Raw genomic sequence first — 19,503 nt, 5'->3', positions numbered from 1 at the left:
AAGACAAAATTACTTTTGGAAATTCATTGAGTGCTTCATTGAAAATTGATCTCAGTCCAGTAAATAGAGTTTCCTCTTGCAGTGGAATGGATAATTGTTTTCTCAGTTGGCTTTAATTTAAAGGCCATGTAACTTAAAAAATAGGTAACACTAGATTCACACTGAGTGTAGTAATAAGATGCAAACTAACTGAATGATTATGGAGAAACTGATCCTATGAAAACCTCAGTTTTCCATATCCTGTTCAATCTAGGGCATTTATTCCTTAAGTACAGTGGAGAGTTGGTTTAGTGCAATTGAAATTTTTTTCTTCAGTATGCCAAATGCTGTATCAAATTTTTTTAAATGCATCTTTGATGTAAGGACATCCTTTTTAAAAAGGAGCCATTTTGAAATCTGTTTCTAGATCTCTAATTTTCAAGTGTCTAGTAGATACACAACTTTTGTTTTCCTACACATCCTAAAGCTTAGTATATCGTACACTTGCATGTAGTCTTTCCTCTGATGTAAAATAGAAATCAGGCCTATTTTCGTAAGATTTTTGTAAGGGTAAAATGGTTGGTATTTAAGATTTTTTTTTTTTTTTTTTTTTTTTTTAAATCCTCCATGACTTAGTTCATGTTCTACTCTCACCTGAATTACTGCTAATGCTTCCTAATGTAGTTACTGCTTCTCTCTCCTTGTATTAGGGATTCCTACAATACGGAGATGAGTCTGTGATACCCACAGATTAAATTTTTGTATGGGTATATGGGGGATAGAAACTCTAATAGTTAATTTTAGAAGTGCTTGTCACAAATAGTGTTAAAAGCCAGTGTTCTAGGGGTGCCTGGGTCTGGGTGGCCCAGTTGGTTGAGGGTCCCACTCCTGATTTTGGCTCAAGTCATGATCCCAGGGTCGTGGGATTGAGCCCCATGTTGGGCTACGCGCTGAGTGTGGTGCCTGCTTAAGATTTTCTCACTCACACTCTCCCTCCCTCTCTCTCTTTCTCTCTAAAAGAAAAAATTTTTTAAAAGCCAATGTTCTGAATGGTATCTATAGAAATACACGTGAATACAAATCTATATATATAGTTAAAATTTCAAGCCCTGCAAAACAATGCTATATATTCTTAAGAGATACATATCTAGTAGTGTATAAAAATGGGGAGAAGTAGTGGAAACCAAATTTCAAATAATCTGTTACCTTCTGAGGGGCAAGTAGAATTGGGGAGTACGTGAGGGAGCTTCAGGTATATCTGTAGCATTTTTTTAAAATTATTTATTTTGAGAGAGAGAGAATCGAATCCCAAGCTCTCGCCATCAGCACAGAGTCCGATGTGGGGCTCAAACTCCTGAACCTTGAGATCATGACCTGAGCCAAGACCAAGAGTTGGGCATTTAATTGACTGAGCCACCCAGGTGCTCCTATAGCTTTTTGTGTGTGTGTGTGTGTGGGGTCAGGGGAGAGACAATCCCAAGCAGGTTCCGTGATGTTCAGTGTGCAGCCCGGTGCGGAGCTCAATCCCACAAACTATGAGAACCTGAGCCAGTTAAGAGTCAGATGCTTAACCAACTGATTCATACAGGCACCTCTCTGCAGCATTTTATTTTTAATAAGAAGGAAATACAGTAAAAATGTTCAGCTTTACTTGTCAGCCTGGGTACACAGATTCAGGGGTACTTCTAGGATATGACCTAGTAATTTTAAAGTAATTGAAAGTTTTTTCTAGTGTACTATTGTCTCTACATTTTTTTAAAAACACCCCAAATTTGATTTGCCTTATTTCTACTTAAAAATTTCTGTGGTTCCCATTGCCTTTGGGATGGTCTTTGATATATTCAAAGCTATTGAAAGATCAAGCCATGGTTAACCTTTCTGGTCACATGTGCTACCTTCTTACCTTTACTCTTTTGTGTTTCTGGTTGGTATACCAGAATTACAAGCAAATTTTTGTAGACTGTTCTTTCATACCCTTGACTTTGAATAAGGTTCTCTGCTTGGAATGCTTATCCCTCCATCAGGACTCAGCTCAGTTGTCACTGTTTTTAAACCCAGGCAAGGTTAGTGGTTACCTTTTCAGGATTCACAAAGCATTTAAATGTCTGTATTTTAAGCACTTAAAGTTGTTGAAATGTAGTTTTTTGTTTCTGCATTGTGCCCACTTTATATTAACTCAGTCTATTAGGGAAGGGATTCGGGTTTTATCTCAGTATATTCAGACCTAACATGCTTGACACCAAATATGCACTTTTCCTATATGTGAATAAATGATGGTGAAACTTTAGCTAATAGCAAATACTACTTTTCATTTTAGAAATGGATTTAAATTAACTTCTAGTTTCTGTGATTAGATTAAAAGTTGCTAGACAGAATACATGATTTCTCCCTGCTCCCTCTAGCTTGATTTTGAGACTGTTTGATTTAGATTTCTTACATGTTTTTCAAAAAACAAGACTTGAGCATTACATTGTGCTTTAGTGGGATAAGCTCTGTATAAATGGCCGTGGTTCCCAGGAACTTTCTGCTTAGAATGGGTCTCTCCTCACTCTTGGGGTTTTTTCTCCCTTGGATTTGTTAGAAGGAAACTGGAGCAGTTAACAATCAAAGGAAATAACTATAGGAACCAGAGCAAGCCACAACCTCAGGGACTGAAATTGCATATCTTTATGCCAAGTCAGCTCTTATTATCTCCTTTGCCCAATGTGGTCTCTTCTTCTCTGGATTCACCATGTAATTTCAAGGCACATGCCTGCCAATAGCTCTAGGTCACATCCTTACAGTTAGAGAAGGAAGAAGTCTTCCCAGCTTCAATATGAAAAACCAGGCAGAGATGGATGGACCTGATTAGGTCAGGTCCTGGCTTGGCTTAGGTTACTTTCCAGCCCTTTGAGCTAATCACTGAGGCTAAAGAAACAAAATTCTATGATTAGCCCTGAGTAATGGGTGGTTATCAGCCACCATTAACCAAACACTACAATCACATGTTTTGGAGTAAGGGAAAAGCATTTCCATGAAAGCAGGGTAAGATGGATAGTTTATTGAGTAGATAAAAGGTCTTACACATTAAGAGCATCTGAGGTGACCTCTTACTGTGCTTTCTTATAATTTTTCTTGCTGAGATTTTCTTACGTATTCTCATTTGCTTATGCTATGGGCATAATAATGTCATGAGAATTACTTGTTATCTTAGAGATGAACGCTGGTACATGATTTGAAAGACCTGTTTTGATCCCTAAAATAACTCAGGTTGGTTTTTTTTTTCAATGTTGTATTTAAAGTAGATTTTAGTATGTAAGATAATTGACCTAATTTTAGATCTTTGATTATTACTTCAGAGACATCTTGGTCATGGAGAACTTAGAAAATAAGACACTCAGAAATTATCTGAGTAATAAGAGCCTGAAATTTTGGGAGGGAAGAGCTCAAATTAGACCTTCACTCTAAAGTTAGAATAATGCCAGTACTATAAAGGCTTAATTTATAAATATTATGCATAAAAACTTCTTTCCTCTGTAAGAAATATGTTCTTTAACATTAAATAGGGTGTTGGTTTATTCTAGGTCAACTTTATAGATTCCTGAAATTTATAATGAAGTTGTTTCAAGGTCACTTAGAGCAGCCATCGTTTAGATTGGTTTTATTTAAAAATAACTGCTTTTCTTCTGGCATATAAGCAAATCTGTATTCAAAACATGTTTATTAAGGACCTAATTTGGGCTAGATCAATGTAAGAAACGAGATAAATCTTTTATGGAAAAGAAGGGGGGATGGTTTAGAACAGATAAGTTTTTAACCTTAAAATAGACCCCCCTTTTTTGAACCCTTGTGTTCCTTAAGGAAAGACAATTAAACTGTATAAATTAGCTTTTGGCTTTTTTTATTTTTTGGTGGGCCAGCTAAATAGTAGAAATTGTTACATAAGCTTTGGAACATGGGAGAATTCTCTGGTCATGTCAGTTTGACTAGACTACTTGATTTTTACCAACAATGAAGTTTTTAATGCTTTGAGATGGTGTTAAAGTAGATTCCCATCATAACAAAAGTGGCTGGTTATGGGATGTAAATAATTGCCATATGAAACCTAATCTGGCCTATGAAAAAGTCATTTGCTTAATAATGGGTAGTCAATTAATTCAAGTACGTTTCTATTTTTACTCAAAAATTGGTAGTTTTGGGCACCAGGGTAGCTCAGTCGGTTAAGTGTCAGACTCTTGATCTCAGCTCAGGTCTTGATCTCAGGGTTGTGAGTTCAAGCCCATGTTGGGCTCCCCCCTGGACATCAAGCCTTAAAAAACAAAACAAAAAATAATTTCAAATACTTGATTCAGAATCATTTGATAATTTGTAACAGTGTTTGTTTTTGTTTTTAAGTTAAAACCATACATAGTTTTGTTCTGTTTTCTTAAGTTATTTACTTAGAGGGGGGAATATCCCAAGCAGGCTCTGTGCTTACAGCGCAGAGCTGACATGGGCCTCAAACCCCCACAAGCCATGAGATCATGATCTGAGTTGAAATCAAGAATAGAAGGCTTAACCAAATGGGCCACCCAGGTGCCCCCATACATAGTTTCTTTTAACCAGTTGTTTAAATCTCTGTTCAGAGTTTCTGTAATTCCTACTGATCAGGATCCACGGTGGTTGGGATGAATTTTCTCCCATTCTTAAATATATTGAACATAAGAAGGTATATTTATTTAGGCAAGCATAAAGGTCTGATCTGATCTTCCGTTATCCTAAGTTGTGTATCCTGGGATTTCTGGCTGTTTTGATAACCTTAAAAACAGATGTGTGAGTTGGAGAAGCAAGTTGCCAGTGTATCAGAGCACTCCAACTCCCAGTTTTATTGAGGTATAATTGATTTGTAACATTTTTAGTTTTAGAGCTACAACATCATGGTTTATGAATTTTGTGAAACAATTACAAGGACAATTCTTCTGCATTGTGGGGTTTTGTTTTGTTTTGTTTTGTTTTTAAATGGAGTGAATCTAGATTGATCACTGTGCAACAGTTGGTTAGTTTCTGAAATGTATTTGGACCATGTGAGAGAGGCAGATATTTGCTCTGGATTGAGCCCCACACATACTCTCTTTCTCTAAAATAAAATTAAAAATTAAAAAAGAAACAACTTTATTTTCTGACTAAATTATCCATAGTTGTTACATACAAGTCCTGGAAAGGCTAAGTACATATTTATAAATACAAGGTCTGATGGAATTTTGGAAACTGCATGTTTTACCTAGAGCAAATTTCAGTTTCTTCCAGGGTAATAAACATAGTTGAGTTGCAACAATAAGACCACATCAAAAAGGATACCTACCTACCCAGCCCCATTAGAGATTTTTCAAGTGGAAATGAGGTCTGTGGATAGTGTGGTTCAGATACAACAAAGGATTTAGGATAGTAGAAATAAGGGCTTCTGAGATATCCTGAAAGTTAAGCAAACAACATGAATGTTGAGAACTGTCTCAGTTCTTAAGCTGTGAAAGTATCTGATACAACTTTTCTGGTTTGGATGGCTTTTGTTGATGTAACAAGAATTTTTGTATCTGTGCCTATTATGTTCCACGATCTGGACTATGGTTAACTTAATGTTTTCTTTTACTAGAATGTATTAATGTGAACTATGATTGTGTGTCCCTTAAAGAATGGGGTGAAGATAAACTATTGACTCTGTTTGTTTGTTGTTATGGTTATATGACCCATCATTTTCTGTTTTGGTGTAGGAACTTAGTGATTTGGCCCGTGACCCTCCAGCACAATGTTCTGCAGGTCCAGTTGGGGATGACAGTAAGTAACTCTGAAGTTGATTTGAATGGCTAATTTCAAAAAAGCTTGTACATTTTTAGATAACAGTTTTGTTTTGTTTTTCCCTAGTGTTTCATTGGCAAGCCACAATTATGGGACCTGTAAGTATTAAGAATTAAAAATTGTTGCTTTTAATTAAAAATTCAACATTGACCTAGTTATATTTAACTTAGTCTCATATTTATTTTATTAACCTTGTAATGCCGTTTTGGAACTGCCGTAGTTGTACAGCTTTTGAAAGCCCTAAAAATTTAATGAATTAGTCATTTGTTTACATATATTATATGTGTCTGTCCCTGTATTCGGGTTCTAGAGTCTAGCATCTCTATGACCTATCAAATATTTTTTCACTTTATCCTAGTTTTCTTTTGTAGTAATGTAAAGCATTGTTGCAGAGCTTCCTGTTATTTATAGACCATTTAATTTATTAGCTCTACCATGGATCTAATTCCTCTTGCTGCCAAAAATCTAAGTTTTTATTGTATTTGATGTTTGTATAGAACTTTAGATTTTTACAAAATTTGAATATTTTTAGGTAGAAAGTGATATTTTGAATACAGCAAAATTCCTTTCTATCCTGGGTAGATAAGAAACTGTATATGCTGGATAATTGAATATTCAGAATTATGGATACCATCTAAGAATTTCACAGAATTAGAGCGCAGTAAAACAACCTGGGGTAAGACTGTATCTTGCACAATACTTAATATTTTTTTTGACTTGGAAGGCACTTTAGGATTTCTATTCTATGTATGTCTTAATCTGCTTTCTTCCCCCCCTTTTTGGTGGTTTAATCTCAACATAAATGTCAATAATGTACTTGGTGAGATAATGGTCAATAAATAGGTATTATTCTAAAAGGAGAAATGCTTTTGGAAAAGTTAGCCAGTTGATGGGTTGGATCAATAAGTTTTTATTCCGTAGTTCTGATTTTGATAACTTTAATCTTTTTTTTTTTTTTTTTTTTTTCCATCTCTGTGTGGTCCCCCACTGTATGCCAGCCATTAAGGATAGACCTAATACTTCTCATTCTTTAGAGAACTTAAAATCTGGGAGAGACCGGCAATTAAAACAAGTGTATAAGATAGGAAATTTTATGGGAAATCATAGCAGGGATGATTGAGTTAGAGTAATTGTGAAATGTTATGACCTAAAGGTAGGGAGACTGTGAGTTAAGTTAAACTTGGTGGTGTTGGTAGAGGGGGGGATATTTATCTTAATAATCTGAAACATATCTGTATTATCCTAATAGGGAAAAAAAAATTAACAGAGTCAGAATTGTTCACTTCCAGTTATCTCAAGGACTATTCTTAACTACTGTAAATTTTATTTTGCTTTAAAAATACTTACTTTGTAACAAAATTGTGGTTTATTTATTTTAAGTGAACATAGTTAACTAGTCTGGCTTTTACCCAGTTTGGTCCACAAAACAGTTTAGAAGTTAACAGTCTTCATATTAAAACACTGACGAGGCCCTCATTCCATACATAGCAGTAGTGACTGGGGATGGAGTTTAGCAGCTACCTCCCTTTTTTTATATGGGGTTTGTGTCTCACACTCCTGTCCACTTCATTTTGCCTCCCTAGATTCTGTAGGCACATGGATTTGCTGTTTCTAGAATTTTGTCATTATAGATCACCAATTCTTAAAGGAGAGTGTTCAGTAAAATGCCTTACCATTTCTACCAAGTAAAAGCTCATCTTTGATCCAGAGGGTGCTTTAAGATGTCTCATTATAAAAATTAGTTGTCAGTATTAATAAAGCACTAAAAAGTTGGTAATCTCAAGACTTAATTGGATGGTGTGCATAATAGAAACCAGCTCTTTGACACCAGTGTGACATTTTTCTGCTGGACTCTGAGACTTCACTGTTTATTGAACTTTTGTTTCCAAAAGGTGAGGAATATACTTAAGAGTAAATCAGAGTGAAGCATAAGTGAGTAGTTTATGCCAGTAATTTTTTAGAGAATAAGAGAAGATTGCTTATCCTGACCTTTTTTTGTAGCTGCTTACTTATTTGCTTTTATTTTCAGAAAACTTTGTTAATTGTATCAATGACAGTTTTCTGCTTTTAAAAACAAATACTTGATTTTCAGAACTATTTAAATATTCCCTAATTAACAAAATTTGCAGAAACTGTATTTTAGTAAACACCGGTTTTGGATGTCAACTTGGAAATAGTTAGCAATTATCTTTACCATAGTGTCAACAATGAAACAACTCATGTTCTTATTTTGGCTTTTGATTGCATCCTTGTGATACAACATCACAGTTTGATTAGATAAATAATTGCTTTATTTTGTTACTATGCCTAGCTGTGTGACATGCAGGTAAATGAGCTAAAACATTGGGACATTGGTAGTATAGCAATCCATATATTTGCAGATTTGCTGAAAGAATAAATGGTAACAAAATTGCTATGGAGTACTTCTTAGGTCAGTAAAGTGATTGGCAGTGCCACATAACTAAAGGTTCCTGACTAAGGAATGGAGCATCTAATTTAAGTTTTGATGCAGAGTAACTATTCAGTTTTAGTGTATTACAGTCTGGGAATGTTCTTGATCATTAAATTTATGAGGCAAAATGCTTTCTAATAACCATTTGAACTGGCTTATTCTTTCTTAAGGTAAGATACTTTGGAAGCACAAATACTAATAAAAATTAAACCTTTGAAAGAAATGACAGAGCATTGCTGGTTATGTGGTTCTTAAACTTTGGTGGTGGCTGGGTGTTTTGTACTATATTGAGGACAATTCCCATTAACAATTGGAAAAGTTAGGAGAAGTTAACTCCTTACTTATTTCTGATATTTATATACTTGATTACTAATTGGAAATGGAGCTGGGAGAAAGATAATTTTGAAATTATTTGGAGAACCACACTAACTTCCACCTAATCTATGATACAGCCAAGGAAGAAAGTACCAAATTTGAATAATATAACGTCATCTTTGGCAGCTTGAGCAGAATCAACTACAAAAACCATCTGAAGTCAAATAATTGGTTCATAGGTATAGTCTTATTGGTCCATAAAGGTTATTTTTCAACTTGCTTTAAGTGTATTATGTCAGTTTCTGCAAAGGTTAATGATACATGAAAACTCTTCCCTTCATGACCTTTTAAAAGGAGCTTTGTAGTCTAGAGGAAGTGGAAAATATAAGTAAGTTATAAATATGTTGGATAATAGTAAATGTACAGAAAGTACAGAAGAAAGGCAACAAGCGGATTGAACTAAAGGAAAGGCTGTATTATCTTTTTAAGGACATGTAAGCTTAAGATGGACTTTATAGTGTAGGTAGGATCCTAGAGATAAAGACACAGATGCAGATAAGAATATTTCAAGTAGGAACGCCTGGGTGGTTCAGTCTGTTGAGTATCTGACTCTTGATTTTTGGCTTATGTCATGATCCCAGGGTCGTGGGATCAAGCTTTGTGTCATAACGCTGTGTGTAGAGCCTGCTTAACATTCTCTCTCCTGCCCCTCTCCCCCCCCCCCCCACCCACCCGCTCGCACATGCTGTCTCTCTAATAAAAAAAAAAATTTTTTTTTTTCAAAGAATATTTCAAGTAAGAGAAAGAAATAATGGAAAAAGGAGATGTGAAACATTGTATGTGCAGTAAAGAGCACATTTAGGAGAAGAGGTAGAAGATGAGACCAGCTATATTAGTGGGAATGGGTTCATAAAGCACTTTATGTGCTTAGGAGTTTGTACTTTATCTTGAAATCTGTGCTGGATTTCAAGCAGGGGTGCAACTTGTGTCTTAAGACAACTTCAGAATTAGGGTGAGGGATAAATTAGAAGAAAAAGCCAGAGTGAAGACAGGAATACCAGTAGTAAACCATTACCATAATGTAGAAAAAAGATGTGAGATCTGGAACGAAGGTAGTGGTGGCAATGGACCTAAAGGAGAAGCAGCTAGTTGAAGAGAATTTAAGGATCTTTAAGATTGATAACTGCTTTGATCACTGATGGTTTGTGGTTTGAGTTTTGGACACAAGACATCCAAGAATAAACATTCATGAGCATTTGAATATATATAGAGAGAGAGGACTCCAGAGTTACCAGAATAAGTGTGGATCAGGAGATAGAAGCAGAAGATGGATCTTTGGGAATACCAACACTTTATGATTGCCCTAGGGGAGGAATACAGGCACTGAGAGGAGTCACTTGAACTAATTGGAGTAAATCCAAGGTGTAGAAGGTTTATAAAGAGATCAAGTATAAATTCTGGATTTGGGTCCGTTTATAATCAAAATATACCTGTTTTAATTTCTTTTCTGTTTGTTTTCTATTTATAGTAACTTTGGTATAGAGCCTCAATCTTTAGATAGCATAGTTTGGTTGGGTTACCCTTGGATCTTAAGATTTTACCAGTTTTTCCTTTTTGAGTTGATGGAGTTGTAGTGTTAAATTGTAACATTGAAATATTTTCATCCCATAAGTGTTTTTTGTTTTTTTTTGGTTTTTTTTTTTTTTTTTGAACAAGTGAAGTGAAATTTGGTTTTGCTTAAATCTTATGATTAGGTTGCCTTTATTCAGAAGCAGTGAGATTACAGCACTTGTGATTGTATGAAAATCGGAATGAAAATTTAGAATTTCTTTTTTTTTTTTTTTTTTTTTTTTTTAATTTATTTTGAGAGAGAGTGAGAACATGAACAGGGGAGGGGCAGAGAAAGAAGGAAAGAATCCCAAGCAGGTTCCACACTTTCAGCCCAGTGCAGGGCTCAGTTCACAAACTGAGATCGTGACTTGAGCCAAGATCAAGAGTCAGATGCTTAACCGACTGAGCCACTCAGGTGCCCCTAGAATTCTACTGTTTAGGATTACCGTAATTTGTTAACTGCACACTGTACAAACATTTTCAGTATTAGTCTTATAAAAGTGTATGCCATTTGAAGCATCTACTCCCAGTTGATGTAGCTGTTAAAGATCCATTAATCTGTTAAATTCAGATCGTATTCTGGTACCTTGCTTTGATTTTTGTCTATACTTCACAATGCTGCTTTGCAGTTGTTTTTCGAATTAAAATTTTGTAAACAATTTGAAAAGACAGGACTTGGGCATTACGAAAGGATTCAAACTGTAGTTTTTTTAATTTTACTAGTTGTATGTTTCTTTGAACTTCATTTATCATCAGTAAGTTGACATTTTTCCTTCAACTCGCAGATATATCCCATTCATTTTTCATAATACCTGCAACATTTCATTATATGTCTCTTTACCATACTGTTAGCCCATCAAGATAAGAAATTGTTCTCAATGTCCCTTCTACATACCTGATCTATAGAAGGGAGTTAAATTAATTCAGCTATTGGTTATTTTACAGTGGGCTGGGGATTAAATGAACACTATAAAAGTGACAGATCTGGAAAAGTTTTTATTTGCCTGATATCCAGAATGAGCATAGTAAAAGGCTTATATTAGCACTATGTACATACTCTTCTAATGGAGAGAAATAGATGTTGGTAATAACTCACTATAAACTTTGAAATACATCTTCAGGTCGGCTCTTAGCATATCTAGAAGCAGTTTTATATTTTCCTTAACTTTTACCTTAAAGTTTTTTACTAATTCACTGTCTTTTGTCCTCACTTTCTGATCCATTGTTGGTGGTCTTCATAAGACCTGGGGTTTCAATCTTGGTTCTATCCTATACCATTCACCTAAGTTATTTCTTCAAGTCCCTTTATATTTGTCCATAAAATGGGAACAGTGATATCTTTTTCCTGATATTGGTTAAATTAAATGTAAAATTCTAGCAAATAGTGTTTCCCAAAAATTACTTGATACTAACATTGTCTAATAGGTATTTACTAAGAGTCCTTCGTACTCAAATTATAATCAAAATGAGGGAGGAAGAGTGATGCGATAGCTTGAAATTTTGTTTTCTTTTGAAGTGGAAGAACAAATATTCTACATTGTTTTCCAAATATTGTAATGCTGTGTGTTGGTTTGCTGTGAGGTTTTTAGTATGCTTTTGAAGAAAAACTTCCTTGGTTTTAAATGAGGATTTTTGAGGGGTTACTGGCTGGCTCAGTCAGAAGAGCACGTGACTCTTAATCTCAGGGTTGTGAGTTCAGCATTTTGGTTTGCCAGTAGCCAGAGTGGTGTGTTGAAGTACAAAGCCTTCTGTGTTGTATATATGGTTTTCATTAGAAGAAATAAATATAAGACCTTATTTTCAAATTCATGTTTGATGTATAATACTTTTGTAGACCTTATTGCTAAGTATACTTTTCCTTTGTGAAAGTTGGGATCTAGAACACCTATGTTTCTGGGTAATTTTTCGGTTCTTTGGTGACCTACGTAAAATGGGATCTAAGTAAATAAGGGTTCATTGTTCTATAGTAAATTTTGATTGTGTATTTTCTAGTAATATGAACTAAATTGTGGAATAGTTTAGATTCTATTGCAGTGTAAACAGTGGGTAATTTGGGTCCATATCAAATGCTTATTTAGAAAATAGAAATGTTACCTGGATTATTTAGCAGTAATATTTTAAATATCAGAGTTAAGCAAATTTTTCTTTTCACAGAATGACAGCCCATATCAAGGTGGTGTATTCTTTTTGACAATTCATTTTCCTACAGACTACCCCTTCAAACCACCTAAGGCAAGTATTTATCCCCAAAATCCATTAGTATACATCAGTGTTTTATTTCAAAGGAATAGAGTATTCTTAGAAATTACGATTCAATGTAATTCAAGGTAATTGGCATGTATATGTAGGGAGTAAGAATAATTTAGGTTAAATACATATTGAGGCTAATACATAAGCTAAATATATAATACAGAATGCTCTTAATCTTTAGTTAGAAGAGCAGCTAGACCTGGATTTGAACTTCTGTAAATGGAGATAAGGATTTATCCAACGTTGCAAAATTCTGATACATCATGTGGAAGTTTTTTTTCCCCCTTTATTGTGCTCATACAGGTTTGGATTATTAACCTCTGTAAAATAGTAGACTTCAGGTATTCAGCTTTGTATTCATTTGCATATGTTGCTGCAGCCTAGGCTATGTTTGTTAGGGCTTAGGCTATATCTTTTAGGGGTTTGGGTTTGCATATATAACAATAAATCTATCAAAGCTTACAGTTGCTTAATGCACAAAGGTGACTGGTTTACAGTTATTAAAAGCATTTGATCCTTGTCTTTTCAGAGCAATTAACATAAATCCAATCTATATGAATACCTGTAGAAAATAGCAGAACGTTGGCACTTCAGCCATCTTTGCAGTCATGTTATAGGTGTAGTATGACAGTTACTTCAGATGAAACACTTTTGTGATATTTAAAATTATTTTATGTACTATGGAAATGCACACTAAAACACATACTTTTTGTAACTTGATACCTTAAATGAGTTGGTCTACAAATTTGGTTTACATTCTGAAGTTCCTTTATTTATTAATGAATGTTAATTAGCCTTCACAATGTTCTTCTTGATACTCATGACATGGTAGAGTGAAAGTTAACCTTCAGAATATCCCATCATATCATTGATAGTAAAATTTTTGCCCCAAAGTTACATTTTTTATTTTAATGAAAGAGAAGGATCCCCTGAAAGATCTTGATCAGAATATCAGACGAGTTTCTGTAATTTTTAGTCTACTGTGTATGTAAAGTAGCTTTTAGCCATTTGATTGTGTGTGTGTGTGAGAGAGAGAGAGAAAGTGTGTGTGTGTGTGTGTGTGTGTGTGTGTGTGTGTGTGAGAGAGAGAGAGAGAGAGAGAGAGAGAGAGAGAGAGAGAGCAGGACAGTATTTTAAGCCTTGCTAAAAATGAAAGTCTTTTATTTCAGATTAGGATGCTTATTTTTACTTGGGGAAAAGATACCTAAAAAATTTTTTTAATTTATTTTAGGTTGCATTTACAACAAGAATTTATCATCCAAATATTAACAGTAATGGCAGCATTTGTCTCGATATTCTAAGATCACAGTGGTCTCCTGCTTTAACTATTTCTAAAGGTAAAATACTTTTAGAGAAAGTCTTGAGCTGCTCAGATTCATAGTCTTGGAAAGGTCTCTAGATCAATTCTGGTCTTCTACTTTCAATTGGGATCTATTATATGACATCTCTAATAGGTTGTCCAGTCTCCACAAGAATATCCCAGATGGAGATGGGAGTTCCTCCATCTTTCTCCATTTTGAATGACTGTGGTGGTTTTTATGTCACTTCTCCCCCACAAATGAAATCACCTACCACAGAGTGACTACTCAATGGGAAGGAAGTGTACCCTGTAGTAACCTTTGGGTATTGGTGTTGGCTTAGCATACCTTAAGGTATAAAAAATGAGGTTTTTAATGTTGCTAATTAAGACAGTGTTTCAGATAGGATTGTGCAGTGAATTTGTATCTACTAAAAAGGTAGTGTAGCATCTCCCAGACTTTTATTTGACTAAAATCACTGTTTTGGAGAAGAAAGAAAATCCCTTATAACACTTTGCAGTGTCTGCCACATAATAGGCATACAAAATGAATTAGGTACATGCTCTGTAATGCTTGGTATCATCCAAGTTCATGAACTGAACAGGTCAGAGTAAGAACTAAAGTTGTGAAGGCTCGTTTAGTAATAGAGATAGAGAGGTGCCTGCGTGGCTGGCTTAGTCTGTGGAGCATGACTCTTGATCTTGGAGTTGTGAGTTCAAGCCCCATGTTGAGTGTAGGAATTGCTTAAAAATAAAATCTTCAGGGGCTCCTGGCTTAAAAATAAAATCTTCAGGGGCTCCTGGATGGCTCAGTCGGTTAAGTGTCCACAACTCTTGATCTCAGCTCAGTTCTCAATCTCAGGGTTGTAATTTCAAGCCCCACGTTGGGCTCTCCGCTGGACGTGAAGCCTACTTAAAAATATATGTGTATGTACATATATGTATATAATAAAATCTTTTATTAAAAAAGTAATGGAGATCAGCATTTATTTAATCACTACTCTTAGTTTATAAATTCAAGGAGACAAAACACAATGGAGCAGTTGGGAGTTTATGTGAAACTCCCCCAAGGGCAGGGAAGAGCATGGATTTCTTTTTTTTTTATTTTTTTTTTATTTTCTTTAATGTTTGTTTATTTTTGAGAGACAGGGAGGGGGAGATACAGAATCTGAAGCAGGCTCCAAGCTCTGAGCACTCAGCATAGAGCCCAATGTGGGTCTCGAACTCAACAAACCATGAGATCATGACCTGAACCGAAGTTGGAGGCTAAATCAACTGAGCCACCCAGGTGCCCCCTTTCTTTTAATATATATATATATATATATATTTAATAAGTAAACTCTACCTCCAACATGGGGCTTGAACTCCACAAACCCAAGATCATGGGTCTCATGCTCCTCTGACTGAGCTAGCTAGACACCCTGAGAATGGATTTTTTTGTTATGCCCAACCGCTGAGAATAATACTGCACGAATGTTCCCCACATTATTCTTTATAGATTTCCCCCCTCAAAGTACGAAGAACTCCACAGTTTATTAACTTCTAATGCCACTTAACTTTATGAAAAGGGTAATAAACTACTACTGCATTGTTTGAGTATCTCGGAACTCCTGAGTTTGGCACTATTTTCATAGCTAGTCAGTACTAGATGCCAACAAAGTTCTATTTTTGACATTACTTATTGTCTCCTGTGAAGCAAAATGTCTGTAAAGCTGTGTCTCATTGACCTTAAGATACAAACTAATAAAAAATCTTTTGAGGATTGGGTTTTTTTTTTTAATACATGTTTCTAAATACATTTTTATCTAAATTTCCAGTGCTAGGTAACACTTTTTTTTCTTGCAGTTCTTTTATCCATTTGTTCACTGCTATGTGATCCAAACCCAGATGACCCCCTAGTGCCAGAGATTGCACGGATCTATAAAACAGACAGAGATAAGTAAGTATATAGTAGAAAAGTGATTTTATTTTTTTAATGAGTTAGGCTTACACTCTGCTGTAAGTTGTGGCAATGCCAAGAAGACTTGATGATTATTGCTGGTAAGATAATAATTAAAATGTGCAGAAAGCTAGTTTTTGAAATGTGAGTTTTTCTTAATAGGTTTTAGTTTATGTGACAATGAATAGCCCCTCTAAAACGTTTTAATTTCCCAACATGTTGAGTGCTTTGTCACTTACTAAGTTTTTGGAAAGAAAGATTTTTCTTTGTCCCAATTACATTTTTGAAACAAATAACTGGTACTATTATAAAAATGTGGTCTAAATTCCTCAGATATTTGAATTACCTTTATGTACTACTTCACCATTATAACTTTGTTGTATGTTATGATTAATGCTAAGTATACTTGTTCAATTAGGTACAATAGGTTAGCAAGAGAGTGGACAGAGAAATACGCTATGTTGTAGGGTAAGAGGATCTGCACTCTATGGTGCGCTTATTCATGGTACTGCCAGCACTTGAGTGCTGCATGCTTAAAGGCACTGTCTTAACTAACCAAAGGTAACAGATGTGACAGTTTTCTGAAAACTGTACATTTAACTGCTTGATCTCTGTTTAGCGTGAAAGTATACCCAATAGTCATTATTGCTTGAGAGTATTTGCATGGCAAAGCAGTTATATATAGCACTAGTAAGAAATGAAAGTTTAAATAGTATCTTTTTCAAACTACCATGGTATTTAAATTTTAAAGTTGGTATATTTTAACCGTTATTACCAGTACTTTATGGAATGTGGTGATTTAATTAAAATTTGGTCAAGAGATCATAATATAAGGGAAAACACTTTTAGTAAAGCCTCCAAGCATCTAAACTAAATGTTCATTACTGACAAGCATGCATTAATATCAGCTATACTTTGTGGCTCCCTGTATGCTAAATGAAACCTTTGTTTTAAAGTGCTGGCTTTTTGAGAGGGTGTCCTTAAATGAGGTAACCATGAATGGTAGAAAGAACTTCTATATGCTAAAGTTTAGAAAAGTGGTTGAACCATGTTTAGTTCTTGTTTTGAAATGAAGCTAGTTAATATTTCATAAAGTTCAAACTGGAAACAGAAATCTAAAAGTTCTCCTATACCCTTTGATGTATATTCATAAGGCTATCACTGTATTTTTTGTTGGTAAGTAATTTATGGCATGGATGTAATACAGGAAGAAATTGATAGCATTTATCAATATGAATGATAATCCTCAGTAATAAATAACCTTGCTCGTGTGTGAGTTATCTGTTGATCTTTTTAAACAAAGATGCCCCCGAGTTGTACTACTAGAGATTCTCATTAAGTCTCAAGTGGGACTTGTTAGCTCCAGTCACACTTTCTAAAAGTAACACATACATGTTCCAATTAACACATACACGCCACTCACACCCACCTCCTCTTGAAAAGTCCTTTCTTCAAAACCTCCTTCCCCAATGTCTAATCTTCTCCCTGTGCTTTAAATCTCAAATGTAATTTCTGGTATTACCAATTTCTCAAAGTCTAGGATTCAGATAAAATTGTTTGGTTCCAACTTTGATGGAAATTTCTGTAGACTGTGCCGTTCTGACATAAGTCCGTGATGAACTGTAAAATAATTTTTTTAATGTTACAGTTAGTTGAAGTGAATACTAATTATAGGATTTTCTAATAGAACATTTAACTCAGTGGTAGGGAAGAGAAAAGGTCTTTGATTATTTTTTTCTTAGCCTCCCCAATCTCAATGCCACCTTACTGTGTTTATGAAAATATTTTCAGTCTATTGGAACATTCTATTGGAAGTATAAGATTTCCATTTCCCACATTGCTTTGAGTACCAATGCTATTTCTCCCTTGTTGGCTTAATTCTAATCATAGCCATAAGAAATAACTCCATGATGAGTTTGGAGGTAAAATAGAAATCTTTACTTTCAAATATTAAGAATTCTTTAACTTTTTAAGTAACATCTTCTTTATTTGCAGGTACAACAGAATATCTCGGGAATGGACTCAGAAGTATGCCATGTGATGCTACCTTAAAGTCAGAATAACCTGCATTATAGCTGGAATAAACTTTAAATTACTGTTCCTTTTTTGATTTTCTTATCCGGCTGCTCCCCTTTCAGACCTCATCTTTTTTAATTTTATTTTTTGTTTACCTCCCTCCATTCATTCACATGCTCATCTGAGAAGACTTAAGTTCTTCCAGCTTTGGACAATAACTGCTTTTAGAAACTGTAAAGTAGTTACAAGAGAACAGTTGCCCAAGATTCTGAATTTTTTTAAAAATGGAGCATGTGTATTATGTGGCCAATGTCTTCACTCTAACTTGGTTATGAGACTAAAACCATTCCTCACTGCTCTAACATGCTGAAGAAATCATCTGAGGGGGAGGGAGATGGATGCTCAGTTGTCACATCAAAGGAAGCAGCATTATTCTAGCATCCAGTCTTTTTTAAGCCTTCCACTGTTAGAGATTTGAGGTTACATGATATACTTTATGCTCATAACTGATGTGGCTGGAGAATTGGTATTGAATTTATAGCATCAGCAGAACAGAAAATGTGATGTATTTTATGCATGTCAATAAAGGAATGACCTGTTCTTGTTCTACAGAGAATGGAAATTGGAAGTCAAACACCCTTTGTATTCCAAAATAGGGTCTCAAACATTTTGTAATTCTCATTTAAATTGTTAGGAGGCTTGGAGCTATTAGTTAATCTATCTTCCAATACACTGTTTAATATAGCACTGAATAAATGATGCAAGTTGTCAATGGATGAGTGATCAACTAATAGCTCTGCTAGTAATTGATTTATTTTTCTTCAATAAAGTTGCATAAACCAATGAGTTAGCTGCCTGAATTAATCAGTATGGGAAACAATCTTTTGTAAATGCAAAGCTGTTTTTGTATATACTGTTGGGATTTGCTTCATTGTTTGACATCAAATAATGATGTAAAGTTCAAAAGAGTGAATATTTTGCCATGTTCAGTTAAAAGTGCACAGTCTGTTACAGGTTGACACATTGATTGACCTGATTTATGCAGAATTAATAAGCTATTCGGATAGTGTAGCTTTAGTATGCTGCACATGATACTGGCAGCCCTGGAGTTCATAGATGGACTTGGGACCCAGCAGTTTTGAAACGTGTATATGGAGTTTAAGAAATTTATTTTCCAGGTGCAACCCCCATCTAACTAAATTTTTTCTTCACCTTGTACACTTGACAGCTGAAAAAACCATAACATGGGAGTAATAATGGGTCAAAATTTACAAAATAAAGTACTGTTCTGGTGTGGGAGTTGTCATGAGGCTGTGTTGAAGTGACTTAACTATGTGGGATATTGACTATCCATTGAAATGGATTTGTTCAGCCATTTACATTAATGAGCATTTAAATGCAACAGATATCATTTCAGGTGACTTAACATGAATGAATAAAAGTCAATGCTATTGGATTATTTTTTGTTTGACAAGTGCTATCTGTGCCACTAACTTAACTTCTGTAGTAACAAGGGCATTATCATTCTTCACCCTTCCTAATCCTGACGCTATAGTTTCACTTTTTTCCTAGTTTTGATTTGTCCATTGCTTTCTTAAAATCTTGTGTTTGATTTTTAGCACATCTGTGACTTTTCTCCACTTCCACATTTTTGCACTGCTTACACTTATGTGCAATCTTACTCCTTGTCTGCACACAGATGTGGAAAGCTAGATATAAAATAAATGTTAAAGCTTGATTTTTATAAACATTTTAATATGTAGTTTGGACATGGTTTATTGACTTAAGATTTTTCTCTAAACTGCAAGTGAAATGCATGCCTTCCGAAGATGT

General features: G+C 34.8%; 1 protein-coding gene across 5 annotated transcripts in view; it reads left to right on the top strand.

Moving 5' to 3' along the window:
- Positions 1–19,129, top strand: part of UBE2D3 (ubiquitin conjugating enzyme E2 D3) — a 29,208-nt gene extending 10,079 nt beyond the window's left edge. For 3 of the 5 annotated variants that reach the window (XM_060654537.2, XM_060654538.3, XM_060654536.3), the window contains exons 3-9: positions 5,706–5,769; positions 5,857–5,888; positions 12,323–12,400; positions 13,650–13,755; positions 15,561–15,654; positions 16,073–16,122; positions 17,650–19,129. In XM_060654537.2, coding sequence (XP_060510520.1) covers positions 5,706–5,769; positions 5,857–5,888; positions 12,323–12,400; positions 13,650–13,755; positions 15,561–15,654; positions 16,073–16,121 — 423 coding nt within the window. In that variant the 3' untranslated portion in view covers position 16,122; positions 17,650–19,129. Of the gene's footprint in view, positions 1–5,705; positions 5,770–5,856; positions 5,889–6,372; positions 12,401–13,649; positions 13,756–15,560; positions 15,655–16,072; positions 16,123–17,649 lie in introns of those variants that run through there. The other 2 variants (XM_060654539.2, XM_078445845.2) reach the window with 2 other exon arrangements.
- The last annotated feature ends 374 nt before the right edge of the window (positions 19,130–19,503 follow it).

The sequence above is a fragment of the Panthera onca genome, chromosome B1 (genome assembly GCF_046562875.1).
Source record: "Panthera onca isolate mPanOnc1 chromosome B1, mPanOnc1 haplotype 2, whole genome shotgun sequence".
Classification (NCBI taxonomy): Eukaryota; Metazoa; Chordata; class Mammalia; order Carnivora; family Felidae; genus Panthera; species Panthera onca.
Note: the sequence above shows the minus strand (reverse complement) of the source record. Positions and strands in the feature narration are given on the sequence as shown.